Source organism: Copadichromis virginalis, linkage group LG2, assembly GCF_057382275.1.
Source record: "Copadichromis virginalis isolate Kocher_CV1m ecotype Utaka linkage group LG2, C_Virginalis_male_GT1.1, whole genome shotgun sequence".
Classification (NCBI taxonomy): domain Eukaryota; kingdom Metazoa; phylum Chordata; class Actinopteri; order Cichliformes; family Cichlidae; genus Copadichromis; species Copadichromis virginalis.
This window is the reverse complement of record NC_140619.1, coordinates 18024929-18043840: the sequence shown is the minus strand read 5'-3', so window position 1 is coordinate 18043840 and position 18912 is coordinate 18024929. Positions and strand designations below refer to the sequence as shown.

The window sequence follows — 18912 nt, the reverse complement described above, 5'->3', positions numbered from 1 at the left end:
TTAACTCATGTTGTGTTCCCTGAAAAAGGTCTTTTTATATAATTCTGACATGTACGTGTTTTTCCAGTTTTGGGTAACCTTACCGTTTTTAACCTTTGGCAGTTCACCACTTACCTTTGTACCATTTCAAGCTGTTCACTGGACTTACACAATTTGAATTGCAACAAATAACTGGAAAAACTGGGTGTTCTAAAACTTAACTGGTAGTGTATATATTAATATTCTTATATGCAGGTAACATGACCCTTCAAATGCCTGTAACGTGAGCGTGCTCAGAGTGAGAGAGGATTCAGTTAACTTGATCATCTGAGTTTTTAAATCGATCACCTGACTCAAAAACATCTCTGATCAATACTGGAGACTCACCAGTTGTACCTTAAAGTCATAACCCGTCAGGATAGTCACATGAAGAACAAAACACAGATCATCACATGATCAGGAACTGATTTATTGACTTTTACAAAAAGCAAGACAAAAAAAACTAAAAAAAACAACAACTAAACTTCGACTTTCACTTTCTTGTGACGTCACAATGTTCTCTGCATCCGGTTGATTACTTTATGATGTCATCATACGAGGAGCAATGCTCATTGACATCAACTCCTGGAACAGAAGCTTACAGGCGTATGGCATCCGCACCAGAGAGATCTGACAACAACAAACAAAGTGAGGTAAACAACACATAAGAACAAAGACAACCAAAGCATCTCTTCAGCTGGTTTTCTGAAACATGCTTGGACCCTGACATAAAACTCTGGCTTTTCTGTTCTTGAAAAACAGTAAGCCTAGGGACTTCTGCTTCAGCCAATGGAGTAACCGGTCACGTTGAGGAGTTGCTCTCCCACCTTACCTTTAGTTATTCCTTCTAATCTCGTTATCTTGGATTGTTTTCTACTCACTCAACATCGAAAGGGTTATAACCCCTAAAATGCCTTAAGGGAGTGGGAGAATATGCCGAAACAACAAGATAGAAGCGCTTCGACCGCTAAAGCTAACTCTCAGCCGGACCAAGCTAATGCTAGCAGCAACGCAGCCGCTAGCAAAGACTCGGAGATACTCAAAGCTATAGTAAAGCCAAAAGCGGAGATTCGAGAGGACAGCAGACAAAATATGGGCAAACTGAGCCATGAAATTAATGCAAGCTGGATAACATTGCCTGGGACATACAGTGCCTATCAGAGCGGGTGGATGAGGCGGAGTCCAGGATCACCCAGCTGGAGAGCTGGGCTGAAGAGGTGACCATGGCCATGTGCACGAGTCTGGAGGAGCGGAAAAGTCTTCAGCAAAAGATTACTGATCTGGAATCAAGGTCACAGAGAAACAATATTCGTCTATTCGGTTTGTTGGAGGGGGGAGAAAAGAACCCGGTTCCATAATTCATGGACCCACCTGCAAATACCGGAGGATTTTGACATGAAAATTTAACGCGCACATCGCTCGCTGGCAAGTAAACCCCTACCAGGGGCACCTCCGGGACCTGTCATCAACTTTCAGGAATATTCAACAACATGGTCCTGAGAGCATGGAAAAAAAAAAAAAAAAAATCAAAGTAGGTGCCAGCTTCATCTATTTCGACCATGATTATCCATGTGAAATTGTCAAAAAAACGCAAAGAATACAGCCATAAAGAAGCTGCTCAAAGAGAAAAACATTTGGTTTCAGAGGAGGAAGATCAGCCGAATGCAGTGTCGCAACTTCGAGAGCTTCTGGGCTGGCAATCAGCAAAAGGCAACGGCCTAGCCACGGCAATGAGAGCAAAGGATAAGCTACAGGGTTTCCAAAGAGATCCAGTGGTTTAGTTTTAATGAGGAAGCTCCTTTCCGCTCCCTTTTGGCCTCACTTCATTCACCAGCCAGGTGGGAGAGTTGGTTCTCCGTTTACGTTCTTATACGTTGGGACTTTTAGGATGGTGGTGTTTATGTCTATAGACAGTTACTTTCCTTTCCAGGCCCTCTCACTTTGAGAGGCTTCCCCCCGACCCACCAACGGGGTCTTAGTTGGGGAGCAAGAGTCTCCTCTAGAAGTCAGTTCTTCATTGTTTCCCCTATATCTGTTTTGCTATGGTTTCGGGGGCCACTGTTCCAGTTTCACTTATTTTTACTGTCTTGTTCAATGTTGGATAGTTTTAAAATAGCCTCCCTGAATGTTAATGGTTTGGGCAATCCACTTAAAAGGAAAAAAAGGGTTCTGGAGAAATTGAAGAAAGGATGGCTCACACGTGGCTTTTCTAAAAGAGACACATTTGTCAAAAAAAGGAACACGCTAAATTTTAATTTCCCAGATATTCCACTTTTTTATAGCACCTGTAGCAATAGCAGACAAAGAGGAGTAACAACTCTTATTTCTAATCTATTAAACTTTGATTTCCTTGATGAGGTTGGTGACAAGGTGGGCAGATATCTATCAAAGGGAGAGTTAATAATATTGTTATCACACTAGCTAATGTGTATATTCCTCTCGAATGTGATAGAAAATTATTTAAGTCATTTTTTTTTATGCTTTAATTAGAGTGGGCGAAGGGATTTTATTCTGTGGTGGAGACTGGAATACAATTCTTAACGTCTCCCTGGATATGACAAGTTGTAAGAGACAAAAAACATAGTTCAAAGGATCTTAATATCTTGATGAAAGAAACTGGTCTGTTCGATGTTTGAAGAGCCCTCCATCCTAAAAACAGGGATTACACCCACTGCTCATTCTCGCACCAAATTCATTCCAGACTTGATTTCTTCCTAATGAACGTTGTTGACTGACATAGAGGAAAGGAGTGGTCGATCGGTACTTCAGATTTATCAGATCATAATATGATTTATTTATCTGTTCAATTATCAAGTTTTGCCAAATCTACAATATGGAACTTAGGTATCCTCAATAAAGAGTCTGCTATAAAGGAGTTAAAGGGGGAAATAACCAGTTGCACAGGAGATAATAACGATGGTCAGGTTAAGGCGATTGTGGTGTGGGACACGGTTAAGGCAGTGAGAGGGGTAGACTGATTTCAAGGGTGGCTCATCTAAAAAAAAAAAAAAAAAAAAAAAAAAAGGTAAAAGGGCAGCATATGATGATCTCGAAAAAGATCTGAGAAACGTAGAAATCAAACTACAACAAAACGGCAAAGATCAAAGCTTGGTCAACCAAATTAGAGTAACTAAAAACAAGATAAAAGTGTTAGTGCAAGACGAATTGGAAAAGAGATTAAGATTCTGCAAGCAATCCCTTTACGAATCATCCCCGAAAGCAACAAATTCTAGCTAGGCGGCTCCGGAAGCAGGAACAAAAGCATGCTGTCCTTCGGATCAGGGACCCCTCTAACGCTAACTTGATTTATGATCTGGTAGAAATTCACACAATTTTTAATGACTACTACCAATCGTTATATTCGTGTCTAGCTCCAATAGCAGAAATATTTATCCTCTTTAGCTCTTCCTTCTCTTGGATTATTACAGAATGAAGCTTTATGCACACATAACTAGAGAACAATTAGATACTGCAATCAGTAACTTTAAAGCAAATAAGTGCCCTGGTAGTGATGGATTTCCAAATGAGTGGTACAAAATATTTAAAGAGGAACTTGCCCCTACTTTACTCGAATCCTTTAACTTGACCCTCGACAATGCTAAAATATCTCCATCCTGGCGTGAGGCAGTAATATCTGTCCTACCTAAAGAGGGTAAAGATAAAGAATACTGTGAATCTTACCGCCCCATTTCTATTTTGAATGTAGACTATAAATTATTTACGTCAATAATTTCTAGACTAGAAGTCCATTTGCTGGATTTAATACACGAAGATCAGATAGGCTTCATAAAAGGGCGTCAAACACATGACAGTATCAGAAGAACGCTTCATATTATAGAAGAAGCAAAGAATCAGAAACTGAATATGGCACTAGTAAGCCTAGACGCAGAAAAAGCTTTTGACCTGGTCAGCTGGCCCTTTCTTTATAAGGTACTAGAGTGTCTAGGATTCAACAAGATCATTAAATGTATACAATCATTATACAGTAGCCCAGTGGCCAGGTTAAAGATCAATGGACATCTATCCTCTAGTTTTCAATTGAATAGAGACACCCGGCAAGGATGCTCAGCCCCTCGCTCTTCGCTTTGTTTATTGAGCCTGAATCCTGATATGTCACCCCCTGAGCTCATGTCAACTCTGAAAGAGTTTGGGGCCCTGTCTGGTTATAAATTAAATATTACTAAAACACAAGTCCTGAACTTTGATAATCTGCTGAACTCAATTCAGGAGGACACAACTCGCTGGTCTTCACTGACTCCGGACTTTAGTACAAGAATAGAGATTGTGAAGATGAATCTGTTGTCCAGATTCTTATATCTCTTTATGGCTCTTCCCATTAAAATCCCAGATGTTCAATTCAAATCCTGAGACAAGTTAATATCACACTTTATATGCGCAGGAGCTGGACCAAGGATACAATTTAAAACCCTTCAAATTGATAGAGATCATGGCGGACTGGCCCTCCCCAACTTATTACTTGGCAGCAACATTGTTTGTTGATGTTCCCCGGCAGTGGGGACCCAATGGAAACAAATTGAGTTTAGCATGTCTCCTCCCCAAACACGGTTGGTAGAAAAATCAAGGATAAGTAACTTAGATAACCATATAGTGGAAAACACTCTTTTAATTTGGCATGAAGTTATTAACAAATACAATCTGGGGAGCAATATTAACATTTTGTCATGGCCTTCCTACTTACAGAAGTTCCCACCTGGAAGGTTAGATCCAACATTCTTGGGTTGTATTGGAAAACGTTTAACTGCTCTGTGTCTGTTTGTAGAAGCAGGCACCTTTAAATCATTTAAAAAAAAATTGAAAACAGAATTCAATCTGGAAAATACGGATCTGTTGCGATATCTGCAGGTTCGTCATTTTTTTCCAATACAGAAATAAAGGGCCCCTCCTCCCCAGAAATTGATCTTGTCAAAGTCTTTACAAATGCCTACAAATGTCTGCCCACCAAAACAGTGTCTAAACACTAGAAAGGGCTACAAAAACAATATGGCAACAACACACTATATGTGAAGTCAAAATGGGAAGCAGAGTTGAAAATTGGATTGTCAGAGGGTGATTGGCTCTAAATGTGTACCACACAACAAACATCAACTAGCTCCTAAAGGTGGAGGGAATTCAGGTGGAAAACTTTTAGATTCTTTATTTCTCCACATATTACTAACAACTTTCAAGGGCACCGGCAACAATGTTGGAGACAGTGTGGCCACCCGAACGCCAATCACTCTCATATTTTTTGGACATGTACACAATTGACTTCCTTTTGGGACAGTATATCCAAGTTAACAGATAACATCATGTCCTATGCCATCCCTAAGGATCCCAGAATCTTATTACTGGGCTTGCTACCCAGAGATTTGATTCTAAAAAATGACAGATATATTTTTAAAATCCAGTTGATCGCATCTAAAAAGGCCATAACAAGGAATTGGCTTAAGACAGATCCTCCCTGAGTTAGTGCTAGAGATTATAGAGGAAATGCATCTTATGGAGAGACTGACTTTCCTTCTACGACTAAAAGGTCATCTCTTTCAACAACGTTGGACTAAATGGCATAAATATAAGCAAAGGCTTGAAAATTCTGTCACTTAATTTTGCTTATCTCTCTTTTTGTGTGATGATTGGAACATTTTGTTCCTCTTTTAATTTTGCTGTTTTTTTGTTTATTTGTTTTTTGTCATACTCCTGTCAGAATGAAAATTCTAAATAAAAAGTTAAAAAAACAAAACAGTAAGCGCTTACTGTTTTGTAAGCCTACTACTGTGTTATATATAAAATGTATTCAGTGCTCAGACTGAATACATTTGCAGATGTTTCTATTGGTGGATTTATCGTGAGCTCAGGATTGAAATCTCTGTCACAGTGTGTGGGGAGATCGTGGCTCAAGAGTTGGCAGTTCGTCTTGTAATTGGAAGGTTTCCGGTTTGAGCCCCAGCTCCGACAGTAGGACTGGGCAATATATGGAATTTTTAAATATATCGATATATTTTTATATGAGATATGAGATGTGACAATATTGTTTATATCGATATAGTCTATGTTACGTTTGAACTATACTTGTGGAGCCGCAAGTTTGCCTCTCTTTCGTCCACTTTTGTCTCTACGCAACGTTAATCGGCCTCGCCTCTCCTTCACTGAACACAACTCCCCCTCCCCCATCGCTTCACCTGCAGGCAATGACAAGATGGACACGGCAGCTATCAAAGAAGAGCTGGTCGGTAAACGACATAACTGCATTAACAGGGCAAATCTCTTAACGAGTTACCGCGGATCGCCCCATGCATGGGGCTGGACGGTGTCAACGCATTAATGAGCTGACCGGGCTAAAATCCTTTCATTTTCTCAAAAATCGACAGTGCGCCTTATGTATGAATTCTGGTTGTGCTTACTGACCGCAAACCGATTGTATGTGGCACACGGCGCTCAGAAACCTTTCAAAAATGTTTTGGTACGACTTTGGTAAGCTACGAAACTGCTTGATGGATTGTTGGAGCATTACAGAGGAGCCTCGCAGAGTTATACGTACTCTGCTTCAACGTAATATTACCGTAATGTGTGTGTATAAGGACCAGTGTTGGTCAAGTTACTTGAAAAAAGTAATCAGTAACTAATTACTGATTACTTCCCCGAAAGTAATCCCGTTACTTTACTGATTACTTATTTTCAAAAGTAATTAATTACTTAGTTACTTTTTAAAAACACGATTGATAGAAGTGATAGATCTTTCAGCCCAATTCTACTTTTCTGCATAACCCATCATACAAAATGTAACCAAATGGAAGTCTCTTTTTAAAACTTTTAAAAAACGTTTTATCAGTTTTAATCTTTTAACTTTATGCACCAAGCAAAAATTTTATTATATGCACCATTCTCTGACTGGAAGAAATTTGTTGAACATTTAAACCCATTTTCTGCACATTCCAGCACATAAAATAAAATATTTGTGTTTACACTCAGTCTTTCAAATAGATGCAAGTAAAACACAGCTGAAAATAAATAAAATCAAAGACTCAGCGGTCCTGTTGCTCTATTTTCTCCTGTATAGCAGGAGTGGGTTAGGCGGAGGTTTACCCTGGTGCAGGTCTGCCGCATTGGTCAGTGGAAGAATCCGCGAGTTTCTCTGAATTTCCCATTATGTCGTAGCGCACTCGGTGCTTGCTCGGAAGTTTAGGGGTTTTTTTTCGCTGTAAAAAGAAGTTTTCTTCCCACACAGTGAACAGCAGACGCTAATGTTTTTGTCACTTTTTATGGAATCAAACTCAAAGTAAGGTCAGTACTTCCACGCTTTAAACGCTACATGCTCATACTCTCTCCGCACTCAATATATTATCCATTGTTGATCTGCACACAGCTGTTGTCACGAACGTCACACTCGCAAAAAAGAAATCATGGTTTTAGTAACGCAGTGTGCTTACGGGAAAGTAACAGTAATCTAATTACCGTTTTTGCAACAGTAATCCCTTACTTTACTTGTTACTTGAAAAAAGTAATTGTAATCCAGTAAATGCTCATAATTTATTTCTGAGTAATTTTTTCTTGTACATCTACGCTGTATGTTAATAAAAGTGCCTGTGTGAAAGCTGGGACACAGCTTTGACTAAGAACTCTTTTTGTTCTCACTTTATGGCTTTAAAAAAAAAATATTGACACATATCTTATATTGCCATCCAGCTAAAGAATATCGAGATAGGAATTTTGGGTCATATCGCCCAGGCCTATCCGACAGTCTCGGTCATTGTGTCTTTGGGCAAGACACTTCACCCGTTGCCTACTGGTGGTGGTCAGAGGGCCCGGTGGCGCCAGTGTCCGACAGCCTCGCTTCTGTCAGTGCGCCCCAGGGTGGCTGTGGCTACAATGTAGCTTGCCATCACCAGTGTTTGTGTGAATGACTGGATGTAGTGTAAAGCGCTTTGGGGTTCATAGGGACTAAGGCTACGTTCACACTGCAGGCGAAAGCGCATCAAATCAGATTTTATTTATTTATTTATTTATTTTTAACCCTATGCGACCCATATCCGATCATGGTATGACAGTGTGAACGGCACAAATCCGATATTTTCAAATTTGACCTGGGTCACTTTCGTATGTGGTACTGAATCCAATACATATCCGATGTTTTAGAAAGCGACTGCTGTTTGAACGGTCATGTCGCATTAAATCAGTCTTTTACGTCACTGACACAAGACAGACGCCAATTATCAGCGCCCGAGAAGACATCGCGAACGCTTCCTGGCCATCCCGTGTAGATGTCAGTGAAACTGTTGGGAAGACAACGTTGGAGAAACGTGAACATTTTATTTGTACTGTATAATCTGCAGATTCTGACAAATCTGCAACTATCCTTTAAAGCACCGCTCCTCTAAAACAGCTATAAGGATCATTATTAGGTTATCTTAGAGCTGGGCGATAGAACGATAACGATATGTATCGCGATATAACTTTTACTCGATAGAGAAATTAAGCTATCGCGATAGACCTCGCCGCTCTTGTCCTCTTAAAAAAAAAAAAAAAAAAAAAAAAGGTCAGCCAATCCAAATTAAGTAGCGCAGAGCCGAACCAATCACAGCCGCAGCGTCACGTCGCGTGACTTGTTACGCTTTGAGCGTTCACACTAGAGAGCGTTTGCTGTCGCATTTTATTTGTAGTGTGAACAAGCAGACAAAAAATAGGATTTGATCAAAAAATCGGTATTGAGCATTTTGACCTGCAGTGTGAACGTAGCCTTAGTAAAGCGCTATACAAATACAGGCCATTTAAAGTAAAGCAAAGGTTAAAGGTCTGGCAACACTTTCAGTATGAACAACTTAATTAACTGAAGAACGTATTTAACTATAAACTACTCAACCCTGTAGCTGTGGTCTCATCAGGGTCATTGCAGATCTATCTAAAAAGCAGCCAATCAATAAATCCAACATACAGGGAGTGCAGAATTATTAGGCAAGTTGTATTTTTGAGGAATAATTTTATTATTGAACAACAACCATGTTCTCAATGAACCCAAAAAACTCATTAATATCAAAGCTGAATGTTTTTGGAAGTAGTTTTTAGTTTGTTTTTAGTTTTAGCTATTTTAGGGGGATATCTGTGTGTGCAGGTGACTATTACTGTGCATAATTATTAGGAAACTTAACAAAAAACAAATATATACCCATTTCAATTATTTATTTTTACCAGTGAAACCAATATAACATCTCCACATTCACAAATATACATTTCTGACATTCAAAAACAAAACAAAACCAAATCAGCGACCAATATAGCCACCTTTCTTTGCTCCTTTCATCCTCAACCCGAAAAGGCCCCACAAGCTCATCTTTGATGATACCAGCCCAAACCAGTACTCCACCTCCACCTTGCTGACGTCTGAGTCGGACTGGAGCTCTCTGCCCTTTACCAATCCAGCCACGGGCCCATCCATCTGGCCCATCAAGACTCACTCTCATGTCATCAGTCCATAAAACCTTAGAAAAATCAGTCTTGAGATATTTCTTGGCCCAGTCTTGACGATTCAGCTTGTGTGTCTTGTTCAGTGGTGGTCGTCTTTCAGCCTTTCTTACCTTGGCCATGTCTCTGAGTATTGCACACCTTGTGCTCTTGGGCACTCCAGTGATGTTGCAGCTCTGAAATATGGCCAAACTGGTGGCAAGTGGCATCTTGGCAGCTGCACGCCTGACTTTTCTCAGTTCATGGGCAGTTATTTTGCGCCTTGGTTTTTCCACACGCTTCTTGCGACCCTGTTGACTATTTTGAATGAAACGCTTGATTGTTCGATGATCACGCTTTCAGAAGCTTTGCAATTTTGAGACTGCTGCATCCCTCTGCAAGATATCTCACTATTTTTGACTTTTCTGAGCCTGTCAAGTCCTTCTTTTGACCCATTTTGCCAAAGGAAAGGAAGTTGCCTAATAATTATGCACACCTGATATAGGGTGTTGATGTCATTAGACCACACCCCTTCTCATTACAGAGATGCACATCACCTAATATGCTTAATAGGTTTTCGAGCCTATACAGCTTGGAGTAAGACAACATGCATGAAGAGGATGATGTGGACAAAATACTCATTTGCCTAATAATTCTGCACTCCCTGTATATATCCACCAATGAGGTACCGGCTGCGCATCTAGACACATGGTAAGAACCGATCGTTATGTCTAAATCAAGCACTTAAACAGCATTTCTATGGTACCATGGCTGCTCTGTTGTGTCACACAAAGCACAACTCAGGGCAAACACGCATGCTGATGACCTCTACCCGCAGCAAAGTGTCACATGAATTTACACGACCGGTAGAAATGCAGAAACACAGTACACGTGGAGACACAAGCAGCCATTTAAGAAAAAAAAAAAAAAAAAAAAGTATAGGCAGAGCGCCGTGGACAGGTCAACACAAGTCTGAGACAGGTTGCTCAACACAGCTGTGCCAGAAACCTTGATGGACTTAATATTGATCATGCTTACCTGGGTTTTGTTGCGGCAACCACGACATTCGTACGTGTGTGTCCGTGTGTTGGCGATGGCCATCAGTCCGCACAGGTTACAAACGTGCACCTGGTAGGGATCAGATGCCTCGAACAGACGTTCCCTCAGGAACTGAGCTGCTCCGTGAGCAATCTGACAGTCACGCTCCATCTCGCCAAACCGCAAACCACCATCACTGAGGATGGACGGACGAGATCAGACATTAATCTCTTTTTACTGAGCACAGGCAGGCTGATGCCGGGCGCAGACATGCGCAGCCACGGACAGGTGCGTTACTCACCGTGAGCGCCCCTCCATGGGTTGTCGGTTGAGAATCTGGACCGGGCCGCGGGCTCTCGAGTGGATCTTATCGTCCACCATGTGCTTCAGGCGCTGGTAATAAGTTGGGCCGATGAAGATCTGAGACGTCAGCTTCCTCCCAGTGAAGCCGTTATACAGAACCTGATCACAAACCAGTACTCAATATAAATATTCAAAAGCATCAGACTCCGCCAATAGGAAGTGTGACCTTGCGCTGACCTCATTCCCTCTGAGATGGTATCCATATTCAGACAGCAAGTTTGACACCTTCTGCACGTTGACGGCATCGTTAAATGGCGTGGCGTCACCGATCTCACCTTTGTTGGCAGACACCTGAAACAAGACAGAGTCACCCGTCAGCCTGCAAGTCAAAAGCTCGGGTACATGTTTATCTTTGTTTGCACAACATAAGCAACAACGATGAGGCTCCATCACACCTACAGTCGTGGCCTAAAGTTTTGAGAATGACACAAATACTGGTTTTCACAAAGTTTGCTGCTTCAGTTTTTATGATAGCAATTTCATTGTACTCTAGAATGTTATGGAGAGTGATCAGATGAATTGCTAAATCCTTCTTTGCCATGAAAATGAACTTAATCTCAAAAATTCAATTTCCACTGCATTTCATCATTCAGCATTTCATGCCATAAAGGGACCTGCTGAGATAATTTCAATAATGTTCTCATCAACTCAGGTGAGAATGTTGACAAGCACAAGGCTGGAGATCATTATGTGCTGACTGAGTTAGAATAGAAGACTGGATGCATTAAAAGGAGGGTGATGCTTGAAATTGTTGTTCTTCCTATTAAACATGGTTACCTGCAAGGAAACACATCATTGTGTAGCATAAAAATGGCTTCACAGGCAAGGATGTTGTTGCTACTAAGACTGCACCTAAATCAACCATTTATCTGATCATCAAGAACTTCAAGGAAAGAGGTTCAATTATTGTGAAGACGGCTTCAGGGCGCTCAAGAAAGTCCAGCAAGCACCAGGACCGCCTCCTAAAGATGATTCAGCTGCAGTATCAGAGTGCCACCAGTGCAGAGCTTGCTCAGGAATGGTAGCAGGTAGGTGTGAGCGCATCTGTACGCACAGGCGAAGACTTTTGGCAGATGGCCTGGTGTCAAGAAGGGAAGCAAAGAAGCCACTTCTCTCCAAAAAAAACACGAGGGACGAACTGATATTCTGCAAAAAGTACAGCGAGTGGACTGCTGAGGAGTGGGATAAAGTCATTTTCTCTGATGAAGCCCCTCTCAGATTGTTTGGGGCATCTGGAAAAAGGCTTGTCCGGAGAAGAAAAGGTGAGCGCTACCATCAGTCCTGTCTCATGCCAACAGTAAAGCATCCTGAGACCATTTATGTGTGGGGCTGCTTCTCATCCAAGGGAGTAGGCTCACTCACAATTTTGCCAAAAACAGCCATGAATAAAGAATGGAACCAAAACATCCTCTGAAAGCAACTTCTTCCAACCATCCAAGAACAGTCTGATGAAGAACAATGCATTTTCCAGCACGATGGATCACCATGCCATAAGGCCAAAGTGATACCTAAGTAGCTCGGGGAACAAATCATTTTGGGTCCATGGCCAGGGAACTCCCCAGACCTCAGTCCAATTGAGAACTTGCGGTCAATCCTCAAGAGGCAGGTGGACAAACAAAACCCCACTAATTCTGACAAATTCCAAGCATTGATTATGACAGAATGGGTTGACATCAGTTAGGATTTGGCCCAGAAGTTGATTGGCAACATGCAGAGGTCTTGAAAAAGAAGGGCCAACACTGCAAATATTCACTCTTTGCATAAACGTGATGTAATTCTCAATAAAAGCATTTGATACTTATGAAGTGCTTGTAATTATACTTCAATACATCATAGAAACAACTGACACAAAGATCCAAAAACACTGAAGCGGCAAACTTTGTGAAAACTAATATTCGTGTCATTCTCAAAACTTTTGGCCACGACTGTATGTGTGCACTTCACTTCATTTTCTGCCCAACATCAAGAGATTTTACTTAAACACAGAGCTGCTAACATAATTAGCAAACACTTTATTCACGCTTTCATCGCATCGTTTCATACGTTCTTTTCAATCGTTCTTGCAGAGATTTCTAATTATGAGGCCCACGAATGCACAGGTGTTTATTTTAACTGCACACCATCTTCAGTCCTCCACATCCAAATGAGCAGCGTTAGCTTCAAAACTCCACACCTGGTGCTCAGATGAGTCTTTACGGTGAAGTAAAAGTGTACTTGGGTACCTGAGCCTCTGATAGTGCAGAAGGCTTCATCAGCTAGCAGCTGATCCCCACAGTGTCAAAATGAAAGGTGTGAAATAACCCAAACTCTTCGCCTCTGTCAGTGCACCCCAGGGTGGCTGTGGCTACAATGTAGCTTGCCATCACCAGTGTGTGAATGTGTGTATGAATGGGTGGATGACTGGATGTGTAAAGCGCTTTGGGGTCCTTAGGGACTAGTAAAGCGCTATACAAATACAGGCCATTTTTTTTCTCTTCATTTACCTGTCATCAGGTAAGAGAAGCAAGAGATCTGAAATTGGGCTTTAAAGCTAGCACAGGGTTGCAGAGTAGCCTGAGCTAACAGCTTTCAGAAATCTTTTCAGGAAGACACACGCTAGCACAACTGTCAAAATAAAAGCCTTATTATGACAAAAACCTTGTACTTTGTCACAGAGTTAGACTTCTTTACCTTAAAGATCAGTTGTTATAAATTAATTAAAGATCTGCTACAATTTGACTGTTGTTGTGACTGGCACTATGTGAATAAACTGATGTGTAATTATCGTTACCTTCCCCTGCAGACACTCAATCAAATGGCCGACTGTCATTCTGGACGGAATGGCGTGAGGGTTGATGATGATGTCAGGAGTGATCCCCTCACAGGTGAATGGCATGTCCTTCAAAATAAAGCAAATCAATGAGAGCCTTCAAAAATAAAATCTCAGTTTTGATTGTTTTTGTACTTTGAGCATCTTTGCTGTTTCCTTTCCTGTTGTGTTAAAAAATATAACTTTAATGAATCCTTCGTGTGTATGGGGAGCGGTGCCCTGATGATAGGTACGTGACCTGCTGGGATTACCTCCTGTCTGTACTGGATCCCACAGGTTCCCTTCTGTCCGTGTCGGCTGGCAAATTTGTCGCCGATCTGAGGAATTCGGACAGAGCGTACCTGCCGGAAACACGAAGCTGTTAAACTGTGGCCGTGTCATCTGACCTCTCAGGTGTCTCAGGTGTGCGCTCACCCTGATTTTGCAGAACTTGTAGCCCTCCTGATTCAGGGTCACCATGACCTGGTCCACGATGCCCGTCTCACTGGTCCTCAGAAACGTGCTGCAGTCTCTCTTCGTGTAGCGGCGGTTCGTGCTATCCAGCTCGTCGTCATTCTCTGGCAGTGTCACCGTCTTCCCAATGATCACGTCCTCGCCAGAAACACGGACGCCAGGTGCAATGAGTCCATCGTCATCCAGTTTGTCATAGATGGCATGTCGCATCCCTGGGCGTGATAAGAATATGATTAGCCCCGCCTCCTAAAACCTGACCGGTTGTCAGACCCGAGGTATTTTTCTGTAAATGGCACACTGGGTGTGGCTCTCTCTGCAGTAGAGTATCACTTCCTGTTCCAGTACACAGCTTGTATAGGTTATCTATGTAACCAATTTAATTAAAGCTTATAGAAAACTTCTTATTTCATACTGCATCTTCACATGATTTATCCAAAGCGCACTCTGTTGATTACATTCACAATGATACTTGTAGTGTTGTGTTTGCAGCTCTGTACCAAGGTAGCGAAGGCTCTGTTAGTTCTCCTCCAGCAGACAGTACCAAGCAGCTGGGAAAACATGATGGCTGGGTGACCGTGAGGAGGAAGCGTAGTGTTAAACAGAAGCCCTGGGTACACCACCAACCTATTTATGTGTCTAAATGTTTTTCCCCACACTGTGACACACACCCTGGGGAATAAACACTAGAGTAAGTGTTGATTTTGTTTTGAGACATGTCAAACTAGAAACCTGCAATCATAATCGATTGTCTTCCAGGGCCCATCACAGTAGATTTCTTTCTGAAAGCGCTGTACTAACACAGAGCAGAGCAGCTATATGAACGCTACTCCAACAGAGGTCGATCATCTTGTTAATAATTTCACCTCCTCACTAATAGTGCTGCAATAAACTATTATTTTGATAGTCGAATAGTCACCAATGGTTTTTTTTGGGATTAGTCGACTAATCAGATCATGCATCCATTGGACGTGAAACGTACAGCTTATTGCACCAGCAGCATCTGCTCTTATATAACTATCATTAGCTTACAGCTTTAAATGTTTAAGGTATGCGCTAGCTAAAAATAAAGACAAGATGATAATTTATTAAACTTTTAAGGAAATTTGCAGATTGTTTCGGTGGAGATTAATAAACTCAGCCGTCTGCTCCTTGCTATCTAAAATATAACAGGACACCGGGGTAAACTCTCGACCATCTCACACTTCTGTTTAATCAGCTGTGTAAAAACTATAACGTTAATCTCAGCCAAACCGATTTACTAAGGAACAATAACAGTTTTAAGTTATCTGAGTGACTTATATATCATGTTTAACCTGAGTAGAGAAAGACAGCGGGGGTTTGAAAATGATGTGCCCGGAGTTCGCTGTTCTTGCCGGCTCTAGTGAGCCTTGAACCCCGGCTAGCTATCCCACAGATGTAATATTATCTACAGCTACTTTTAGTACTGTTGATGTTACGTTAGACTCTTTTTCTCCAATTGATCTTTCTGAGTTAACTTCCATAATTACTTCCTCCAAACCATCAACGTGTCTTTTAGACCCCATTCCTACAAAACTGCTCAAAGAAGTCCTGCCATTAATTAATGTCCCTGACCATCTCTGATTGATTTAGACCACAATATGGGCATAATGTGTGTCTGTTGTTGACGCTGAACACGCTGAATAAAGTAAAATAAAAAAAATTCTCTGCAACTCTGAAAGTGTCCAAGAGACTTTTTTTTTTTTTTGAACAGTTGGTTGCACCGGTGCGACCTAAGACCAAATGGGTCGCACTCTAGAGCCCTGTAGGGGGTCATATGATTGTTGTTTTTTTCTGTATGTATTATTGTAGGGTCTACCTTATAATATAAAGCACCTTGAGGCAACTGTTGTTGTGATTTGGTGCTGTATAAATAAAACTGAATTGAACCAAGATGAATTAATGAGTTCTCACCTTGACAGGTTTCACGCGTCGGCTTCTCAAAGATCTCCTCCTGATCAAAGCCTTTCTTAGACTCCTGCTCTTTGTATGACCGATAGAACACAGACCTGCCAGGTGAAATCACACTTTTAACACTCCTGTCACACATGTGGTCACAGGTGCATCAGCCAACAACTTACCTGAAGAAGCCTCGATCCACGGCTGACCTGTTCATGATCACAGAGTCTTCCTGGTTGTAGCCAGTGTATGAGGCGATCGCCACAATCGAGTTAATACCTGAAAGGTGTGAGAACTTTTATACGTGAGCATCTCAGTGGACAGTTGAGCATCTCAGTGGGCAGTTGAGCATACCTGCGGGGAGCTCCCTGAAGCGCAGGTACTCCATGGAGCGGGTGGTGACGAGTGGTTTCTGAGGGTAGTACAGCACGTGAGCGAGCGTGTCCATTCGAACATGGAAGTTGGTGATGTAAACACCCATGGCCTGCTTCCCCATGGCGGACTGATATGTGTTCCTGGGAGACTGAAAACATGCGTGTTCAGGCCCAAGCTTCCTGTTTGCTTGCTTATCTATTTATCTGTTTGCTTGTTTATTAGTTTGTTTTGTCTGAGTACCTGGTTGTGATCAGGGAATGGGATGATGGACGCACACACTCCAAGGATCATAGATGGATGGATCTCACAGTGGGTGTAGGTGGAACAATAGGCCACGCCTTTCTCCTGGAGGTCATCTGGGGTCATAGCGAGCATGACGGTCTCCTCTTCTAGGGTGTCTATGTACTCCACCACACCGCTGGCCACTAAGTCCTGCCAGCTAAGTGCCAAAGAACATTTATGTCAACACCACCTGAAGCATCTGCAGCAATTGCCAACCTTCAGCACCATCTCAACTGTCTGTATTCTGCCTCACCTGTAGTTGTTATACTCGCGCTCCTTCAGCTGGTCGATGTGGCGTCTCTTCAGCAGCAGTTTCTGTTTCTCGACAATCAGCAGCGGTCGGCAGATTCGTCCAGCGTCCGTGTAAATTCTGATCTCACGCTCTCTAATGTCTCTGATCATCGACACCTGAAACGGTCAGGCGAGTTCTCAGTGATTGATCAACAGCCTGGTGGGCCTAACAAGGATTTCAATTAAATACCATCAAATATTTGATCAGGTAAACCGTTTGAATGACCAAGCGCTGCCCCGCCAATCAATAACTCAAATTCTGAAGGTTTGTGTTAACATCCTGTCTGCCACAGACGATTATTTTGATAGTCGACTAATCAGATCATGCATCCATTGGACGTGAAACGTACAGCTTATTGCACCAGCAGCATCTGCTCTTATACAACTATCATTAGCTTACAGCTTATAGTGTTTCAGGTATGTGCTAACTAAAAATAAAGACAAGAAGATAATTTATTAAACTTTCAATGAAGTTTGCAGATTGTTTTGGTGGAGTTTAATAAACTCAGCCGTCTGCTCCTTGCTATCTAAAATATAACAGGACACTGGAGTAAACTCTCGACCATTTCACACTTCTGTATAATCAGTTTTCTGTCTGACATTTATTCAGCTGTGTAAAAACTATAACTTTAATCGCAGCCAAACTGATTTACTCAGGAACAAATAAAACTGAAAAAAACAAACAATAACATGTTTAAGTTATCTAAGTGACTCATATATCATGTTTAACCTGAGTAAATGCAGCCTCTTAAGGATGCGGTCCCCGAATTTGGACACAGCTTCTTCTTCAGGGTTTAACGGCAGCTGGCATCCTTGTACATGCAGTGCTGCCATCTTCTGTTTCAGTCCATTATTACACGCTTAAATCCTACTACTTATTCCTGCGTCTTTCGGGATCTTACAAAGCTTCAAACGACGCGGCGACTATTAAATTAGTCGTCAACGATTTTGATAGTCAACTAATCGTGGCAGCCCTACTGTCTACTTTTGATGTGTGATGGAAATCGGTGAAGTGTACTGTTCGGTATACACAACACACCGCTAAATCAATTGCATCCAGGCTGCATGAACAGGAAACAGTTATTGATTACTACAAGTCTCAGAGAGAATGACCAATGAGAGCAGAGAGCAGGGGGAGACAACCAGCTTACCTGTTCTATCAGGTAAAGCAGAGGCGGCAGCCGTAATCAAAGTGTTTGTGACGTCTCACAAGCAGAAAACAGATTTATGCCTTCTGTCACCATCCACCGTGTGAACATTCCAGTATTGATTACTGGTCGCGTGTGGATGTGTGCAACGGTGGTTACCTCAGAGACGATGATATCCATCTGTCTGCGGAGTTTCCTCAGTGTATTCATCAGCTGTTCTGGATCTTTGTGGATTCCCACCCAGCAGCCATTCACAAAGATTTTAGTGGCACTAAAATGTTAAAGCAGGACACACATTACACACCTGCAGGGTAATTAATAACCTCGTCTGACTATGAAATGGTCACGGACTCTGCAATGGCCGCAGGTGAGATCTCCTCCAGGTTCTCCATGCTCCACTCCTCCAGAAACTCCAGGATGGGCGATGGCTGCGAGCCCACAGAGATGTAGGCCATCAGGGCCAAGTTCTTCACCAGCCCCACAGCGTGACCCTGCAAACCATCAACTCCACAATCAATACGCTGGATCGCTGTGTTAAAGGTGAACCAATCTTACAACTTGCCAGGTGAGCGTTACCTCGGGCGTCTCGGCCGGACACACCATCCCCCATAGCGTGTTGTGCAGCTGTCGAGGTTTCGCCAGTTTTCCATCTCGACCGATAGGAGAGTTGACCCGGCGCAGGTGAGACAGTGTGGATGCGAAGGTGAGACGGTTCAACACCTGTGAACACAAAAATGATGAGCATCAGTGGAGGTAGAGCGGCAGGTGTCAGGCTCTCATTTG

General features: G+C 42.2%; 1 protein-coding gene across 2 annotated transcripts in view; it reads right to left on the bottom strand.

Annotated features, from left to right (window-relative positions):
- Positions 1–427: 427 nt before the first annotated feature.
- The window catches only part of polr2b (RNA polymerase II subunit B), a 31117-nt gene continuing 12632 nt past the window's right edge, over positions 428–18912 (bottom strand). Inside the window, exons 11-25 of one of the 2 annotated variants that reach the window (XM_085472159.1) lie at positions 18706–18849; positions 18481–18620; positions 18289–18400; positions 16944–17098; positions 16649–16847; positions 16388–16556; positions 16216–16312; positions 16049–16143; positions 14078–14328; positions 13915–14004; positions 13625–13732; positions 11032–11145; positions 10793–10953; positions 10492–10687; positions 428–648 (exon numbers count right to left, since the gene is read on the bottom strand). In XM_085472159.1, the coding sequence (XP_085328285.1) occupies positions 559–648; positions 10492–10687; positions 10793–10953; positions 11032–11145; positions 13625–13732; positions 13915–14004; positions 14078–14328; positions 16049–16143; positions 16216–16312; positions 16388–16556; positions 16649–16847; positions 16944–17098; positions 18289–18400; positions 18481–18620; positions 18706–18849 (2121 nt within the window). In that variant the 3' untranslated portion in view covers positions 428–558. Of the gene's footprint in view, positions 1299–10491; positions 10688–10792; positions 10954–11031; positions 11146–13624; positions 13733–13914; positions 14005–14077; positions 14329–16048; positions 16144–16215; positions 16313–16387; positions 16557–16648; positions 16848–16943; positions 17099–18288; positions 18401–18480; positions 18621–18705; positions 18850–18912 lie in introns of both variants that reach the window. The other variant, XM_085472162.1, reaches the window with a different exon arrangement.